At 48.6% G+C, this 7,506-nt stretch overlaps 1 protein-coding gene across 1 annotated transcript in view; it reads left to right on the top strand.

The window, feature by feature from the left end:
- Positions 1-3,651: 3,651 nt before the first annotated feature.
- The window catches only part of Ccnq (cyclin Q), an 18,830-nt gene continuing 14,975 nt past the window's right edge, over positions 3,652-7,506 (top strand). The window contains exons 1-2 of the mRNA XM_029561831.1: positions 3,652-3,805; positions 5,945-6,128. Of these exons, the coding sequence (XP_029417691.1) occupies positions 3,733-3,805; positions 5,945-6,128 (257 nt within the window). The 5' untranslated portion in view covers positions 3,652-3,732. The remainder of the gene's footprint in view (positions 3,806-5,944; positions 6,129-7,506) is intronic.

The following is a 7,506-nucleotide window of genomic DNA, read 5'->3' as shown; positions in this document are numbered from 1 at the left end:
AATGTCCCATTTGGGGACAGTGGTCATAGGTGACAGAAAAGTAAAGGCCCCTGTGATGGGTGTGGCTTGTCAGTGGGAGAAGAAGCCCTGTTTACAGGTTTGCTGGCTCTGATTGGTGGCTCATGAATTATTAATTTATCAACCACTGTGCTGAGGCTGCCTGCCAGGAGTGTGCCCTGTGACCCAGGGCTTTAAAAATTAATGTGTTCATTGAGTCATTCCCTCGACTCACATTCACAGGTACCTATTACTTGCTGAGCCCAGATTCTTCACGCCACAAAGACCCAGGGGAGAAAGAGGCGTTCACATAGCACTGTTTAACTGCAGCTGGCACTGAGGGGCTAGGCAAGCAACCAGGGGATGGGGGAGATTCACATGATTTGGAGTATGTGTATGTGGGGTGTGTGTGTGTGTGTGTGTGTGTGTGTGTGTGTGTGTGTGTGTTGTACATGTGTGCTTTGGGGATGCCATGTGCTGGGATGTATGGTGGAGGTAGAGTAACTGAGAGGCAGCACCTGATCCCCCAAGGTCCATGTCATTTTAGAGTGTGAACTTGAACCTGCCAGTTCTCACAGTCATTAATTAGTCTGGCCTAGGCACTGTCTTGTACAAGGAACGACTTGGCCTTGACCAGTCGGGATGAGGAAGGGTTCTCAGTCTCAGTCAGAGGAGGGGGTGGGTCTATTCTCAGTCTGGGATGGCTAGCTGAGACAGTGCTCAGAGCATGACAGGTGTTAAGGACACAGAAGCCTGGGGGCATAAGCCCCTCCAACCCCCGAACACCTGCGCCTATACAGATTAGACTAAGCTGGGAGAAGGATGTAGGGCAGGAGTAATTGCACAAGACCAAGATGCTAAGCCAGGAGACATCAACTTCAGGGGAGCCGCCTGAGGCCCATGCTTGAGAGGTAAAGGACTAGGACCTGAGGCAGGCCAGTCAACAAAGTGAGTCAGCAAGTACTGGTCCCTCAGGCCATAGCCATTGGCTTACTTTTGAAGTAAAGGGGCCCCAGCAGGTGTCAGGCAGGACAGGACTTGTTCACCTTCCACTTTGAGGTAGCTCACTCTGGTGGCTGGTGTCCTGAACTAGATGGCAGCCTCTCCCAATGTGTTCATGTTCTAATCCCCAGACCCTGTGAAATGGGCCTTATCCGTCAAAAAAGTCTTTGCAGATGTGAGGGTAGAGGTGTTGGAATGAGGCTGTTCTAGAATATCAATGACAGGTATCCACATAACAGACAGAAGGGAGAGAGGACAGATGGAAACACACAGGGGAGGAGAGGAGGCCATGCGAACAAAGAAGCAGATACCAGAGTAACGTGGCCACAAACAAAGGTCAGCGGGTTGGGATTAGACACTAGAAGCTGGAGCAGAAAGGGAAGATTCTGTTCTAGAGACTTTTGAGGGACCATGCTCCCCTACACCCAGATTCCAGGCTTCTGTTGTGCTAGGACACCTAGTTGTGGGGCTTTGTGATGGTAGCCCCAGGACACACATGTCTCTGCTCTGCCCTGCCCCTCCTTTCCATGCTCCTTCCTGCAGCTATCGCCCATAGCTAAACCCAGCAATCTGCCTGTCACTGCAACTCCACATGGGCTTCCTGGGTGCCAGCAGGGCAGGGGTGGGCATGGCTGTGGGAGGGAACTCTTCATGCTGAGGGGTTGGTAACAGCTTGGAGGAGCAGGTGGTGACAGGGCTTCTTTGAGCCCTGGGAAGAAGAGTGTGGTGACCTGATCAACCTCCTGAGACCAGGCCCTCTCCACAGAGTCTCCCTTGGCACCCAGGCCTTCTGCCATCTCTCTGGAGTTGCCCAGCTCCACACTATCCTCTTTGTCATACAGAAGGGAGAAAGCCAAGTGAAGGTGGAGATTGCAGTGATGGTACCAGAAGGCCAGGAACAACACAGGCTATGAGAAGTTGGTGGAGTAAGGAGGAATCCTCCACTAGAGCAGTTAGAAGCCCAACCCACTAACTCTGATAACCTCTGACCAGAAGAACTGTGAGCAAATACATTTCTGTTCATTTTGACACGCACTTTGTGATCATTTTTTCAATTTATTTATTTTTATTTTATGTGTATGAGTGTTATGCCAGCATGTGTGTAAATGTACCCGGAGGACATGAAATGTCCTCGGAGGACAGAAGAGGGCATTGGATTCCCTGGAACTGTTTGTTAGCTGCCATGTGGGTGCTGGGATTTGAACCTGGGTCTTCTGCAAGAACAGCCAGTGCTCTTAACTGCTGAGCCATCTCTCCAGCCCCAGTTTGTGGTCATCTTAAAAATAAATTTTTTTGGTAATTTTTTGGTTTTGGTTAAAATTTTTTATTATTTATTTATATGTGTATGAGTGCTTTGTTTGCGTGTATGTAAGTGCACCACATTTATGCAATGCCCTCAGAAGCCAGAAGAATGCATCAGACTCCCCTGGATTCCCCTGGAACTGTAGTCACTGTCAGTTGTCAGCCACCATGTGGGTGTGGGAAACCGAATCCAGGTCCTCTGCAAGGGCAGCTAGTACGCTGAACCACTGAGCCATCTGTCCAGTCCCTGTGGTCTTTTATTACAGCAATCCCAGCATGCTATCCTGGCTGGTATGGAGAGAGAACTGGAGACCTCAATAGAGACAGGGCATCCTGAGGAAGAATGGGGCTGGGCAGGTTATGGGGACTTCTACATCATCAAGAGATCAAATCAGTCAGGCAGAAGGGATTAGGGAACAGTACATTTTTCTCTCCACATGCCCAAGGCTCTTGAATCAGGGCAATTATTTGCATGGAGCAAAATGATCTGAGTTTGTCACTAGTCTCTGTGTTCTTTTGGTGATCTATGTCCCTAACACCCGATGCACAATTTCCTGTTTGTAGAAGGCCCAAATGAAAGACAGGATGTTAAATATGTGAGTTCCATTTCCTTCAATAAGAATTTATTTAGCTTGTACTGTCTGCCAGGCTTGAAAGGTAAGCAACAACTACCTTCACAATTGATGCTGGGAAGCAGTTAAATCCACACATAAGCAGCCTTAGTGCTTCCATTAGAACAGGCCCCCTTCACCTTTTGTAAGGCATTTTCTTTGGATGTCATCTGCATGCTGGAGTCTTGCAAATCTAGATTCAGGTTTTGCAAACACTAACATTTTCCATTAGTGGCAGCTGTATACTCAGACACTGATACTCCAGAGTGCTCATAACTGCCTCTCACCCAGGGTTTGTCAGATGTTGCCTAATCTCTCCCCATCCTAAGCCACTAAGTTACATTGGATCACTAGTCCAGCCAACACCTTGGCTGGAATGGAGGGAGATGTGGCTCAACGTCTGGATAGTCTTTCATGCTTCAACCCTCAGCTATGATCTCGCTGCGCCTCGTGGAGCAACACCTCTAGTTTTTGTTCTGGGAAGGGGACAGAGTTTTCCTTTGCTCTGGGGCGGGGCATGTAGAGTCTGGCCTTGGAAGAGGGTTTCCTGGAGGCGGGGCTTAAGTTTCCTGGAGACGGGGCGTGTATTCTGAGTCCGGTTTGCGTGGACGAAGGAGAGCCCACTTACACAAGCTTCCAGGTGGGAGGGCCGCTGCGCCTGCGCCGGCGCCTGCGTGCTCAGCGGGGTCGCAGTCCTTGCGCGGCCATACTCACCCAGTGGGCGGGGCGACGGGGATACGGGGCGGGGCTGGGCGCAGTTCCCGCCAAGAGGGCCTCTTGTGACCCGGCCTGGCCGGGCCAGGTGTGGGTCCCCTGCCTCATGGAGGCTGTGCACTTCAACAGCTGCGGAGAAGGCGAGCGTGCATTTCCGAGTAACGAGGTTCATTATGGAGGCAGGTAACGTTGCCAATGAGAGGGCGGGGCTCGCGCGGAGCGCACGTGGAGGCTCAGGGTTGCGGAGCAGCACAGTCACGGCGCCGAGACCGTGGGCCCAGCACTGCCGCCTCTAGCCGTGACCTGCCTTTACCGAGGGATGGGAGGCCGGGCTCAGGACCAGGCCCCGGCTTCCTGTCCCACCCGGTTGTACAGGCGTTGAGAGTGAGGCAGACTCCAACCTCCCCTTTGCACTGTAAGACGCCCACAGCTCTAATGAGTCAGCCACGCCTCCTTGTCACACCTGCCATTGCGTTCTGGGAGCCTGGCACTTGGCCACATGGACGCTTTTGCAACACTCTGTTGGAAAGGTCCCAACATACTGAGGACCCAAGATGCATCTAGAGTTCTGAACTTTGCTAGGGTGATCCCGGTGGTGTTAGGTAACTTTCCCTGAGTGAGGCAAGAAGGCACTGGAATTTCTATAGAAATACTTTTTTTCTGTCAATAGTATCTTCTTCAGATGGCAGACAGTTAATTCCTTACAGCTCTGTGCATTGGAGGATAATGGCAGAGGAGCTTAAAGAAATGCCACAGGATTGCTAATCAGTGATTTGTAAATTGAACTTACAAGACTTGCAAAGAATATCGATGGGTTACCATCCATCCACTCGAAGGCTCATGCCAGCAGCACCATCTTATTTGGTATCTGGAATGAAGGATCCCATGTACAAATTGACTATATAACGGATGCTTAGACGTGGAAAACCTCTGTGGGTAAATGTTTGAATGACTCCTGTCTAAAATGTGTATGTATATTCTGGTCTTTTCTAGGAGCTACATACTAGTCCCCTGGAAGTTCCCCTGTCCTAATCCCTGGAACCTTCCAATGACATCTTGTGTAGCAAAGGGCATTTTGTACATGTAAAGACTCTGATATAGGGAGATTATCCTAGGCTGTTGAGGTGGTCCCATTTTCACACCTGTCAATTCGAGAGAAAGAGAGAGAGGGAGAGACAGAGAGAGAGAGAGAAAGAGAGAGAGAGAGACTGAGAGAGAGAGAAATCAGGAGATCACAGAAGGCCATATAGTGAAAAAAAGGAGTGTTAGAAAACGCTGTGCCACTAGTTTTGAGGCAGAGGAAGAGGCCAGAAGCAGAGAAATGCAAGTAGCCTTCAGGAGCTAAAAAAGGCTAGGAACCTGATTTCTTCCTGGAGCTGAAGAAAGAGGTAGCCTTTATGACACCTTGACTTGGCCCCTTAAGGCTCATTTTGAATTCTGAGCCCTAGAACTGTGAGAGTATAAATGTGTGTTGTTTTCAGCCACAGAGCTTTATTATTGTTATTTCTTACAGCATCCGTAGAGGACCAGTTCTTAGGTAGAGGATGTTGAAAACAGGCTGAGTGATGGGCTGTTGGTCACCCTTCATCTTCTTCTGTCATTTGCTGGATGTCATTTAACATTCTGCTCATTGTGCATTGGGTTTGGTTCTGTGACCCAGTACAGAGATCTAGGAGCTGTGCAGGGGTAGCTTTTCCCACCTTTTGTATTCTGTGCACTAGGAAACCAGTGCTGAGTGCAGTCTTTAACACTAACACTGGAACTTCTGACATCTATTGGATGGCTCAGAGTCCCTTTCTCCAACTCTTTTATCTTGATAGGATTTTGATTAGGTGAGCTGTGGGTTGGGTGACCTCTAGGTAAGTGTTTGCTTGACTGTAAACAGACACACAGCAGTATATTGTCTTTTCTAAGCTTCCATCTATACCCTGATGTGCCCACTGCTAACTGAGTGATAGTCTGAACTCCTGCTCGTGAGCAGGGTCCTACGCATCACATCACATCACATCACATCACATCACATCACATCACATCATCACATTACTCCACTCACTGCAGGACCTTGGTACTTCTCAGAAGTGTCAAACCTCAGAGCCCTGAGAGGCTTCCTGGAGGGCTTTTGTGTTCGAACACTGTCCTTAAGAGCTTCGCTAGCCCATTGGAGCCTGGGAAGCCTGCAGGCTTAGCAAGAGAACCAGTAGCAAGGTGCCTGGAGACTGAAAGTTCTTGGGTTGTGTAGGCCATGCACCTTGAGATCCTGGTACAGGATGGGCAGTGAACATTGCACTAAGGGACTCCCACCTGTGTTCTCTCCATAGAGGTCAAGCTGGGCATGCATTCCATTCCCATTGCGGCTACTTGTACAATTTACCAAAAGTTCTTCTGCAAGATCAACCTGGACACCTATGACCCTTACCTGGTTGCCATGTCTTCCATTTACTTGGCTGGCAAAGTGGAGGAGCAACACCTGAGAACTCAAGACATCATCAACGTGTTCAACAGGTATTGGAGTCCTGGGTGTGTAGGAGGCTATCCCATTATCCACCCTGGCATCGAGAGCACAGAAAGCTCCCTTGGGTTTTGCTCTCCAGGCACCAGAACTAGGAAAGGTTCTCTGTCATGATCTTCTGCTGCCATCCATTGTAGGGTTGGGCAGACCTGCAAGGCCCACAGGAGGAGGATGCAAAGCTGCTTAGGCAATAATCATACTCAGATCTGACAAGAAACTGAGTCTCAGTTGCCAAGGAACCTGTGTCATCTGGCTTTTTTGGTGGTGGATTGCGAAGCTGGGTCATGCAGTTGTGTTCTTGACAAGGCAAGATGTACTGGGCCCAGCTTTCAGCCTGCACCAAGATCCTGGGGCTCTGGAAATAGCCATGACATTTATGAAGTTACTAACTAGTTGTGCGTCATAGGCTTTTCCAGTAACTCTAATCATTAGGAAGCCCACTATTTTGTTCTGCCATTTTTTTATAAACAAATAACAGAAAATGTACTACCCACCCCCTAAGCCTGACAAGTTCACAGTATACAGGGGGAGACTAAGACAGAAACAGGAGCAGAACTGAGGGCGGGCGACTGGAGTCCGCCTGTAATTGCCTGGCCCCCAGCAGGGAGGCGCAGCACAAGGGGAAATTGTGTGGAGCCTTAATTAGATGTGGGCATGGGGAGGGATGTAGGGTTCTGTGGGTAAACGAGTAAGCAGCGTATAAGGATGAGTCATGACACTGAGTTCTGAGCATGGTGTGAAATTGGTGTTCATATCTGTCTTGGAGGCTTTTCACAGGTTGGAGGTTGTAGACCTGCAGAGCATAAAAAAGAACAGAAAGATCTGGAAGGAAGGAAGGACACTATGAGAAACAGGAAACTAAAACATGAACATTCACCTTTTAGTATATGCTCTTCTAGGCTCTATGTTCCCTGGGCCCAGAGTAAGAGCCTTGGATGTTGCACTTTAGACAGAAAGGGCCTTCTTTATATGCTGGAGCCTCTGGTTTCTCTGGAGACATTGTATAGGGCAACAGACAGCTCTTTGGGTTAAAAGTAAATACCACCTTCTTTTCTATGTCACAGTTTCTGTGGTGTATGCTAGACATGCTGATGAAGAATCATTTTATAAAAACATCAATGACTGCATGTTAACCTACTGCAGGATACTTTTTATTAGTGTATGTTATATCCATAATAATGGGTTTCATTATGGGATTTTATACATGTATGTATATATATTTATTTTAAAATATTTTACTTATTATTTTTATTTTATGTGTATGAGTGTATCGCCTGCATGTATGTGAGTGCACCCTTGTCATGCAATGCTGCAGAGGTCAGAAGAGAGCTTCGGATTCCCCTGGAACTGGAGTTAAGGACAGTTCGTAGC

This window comes from Nannospalax galili, unplaced genomic scaffold, assembly GCF_000622305.1.
Source record: "Nannospalax galili isolate Female #2095 unplaced genomic scaffold, S.galili_v1.0 scaffold513, whole genome shotgun sequence".
Classification (NCBI taxonomy): domain Eukaryota; kingdom Metazoa; phylum Chordata; class Mammalia; order Rodentia; family Spalacidae; genus Nannospalax; species Nannospalax galili.
Note: the sequence above shows the minus strand (reverse complement) of the source record. Positions and strands in the feature narration are given on the sequence as shown.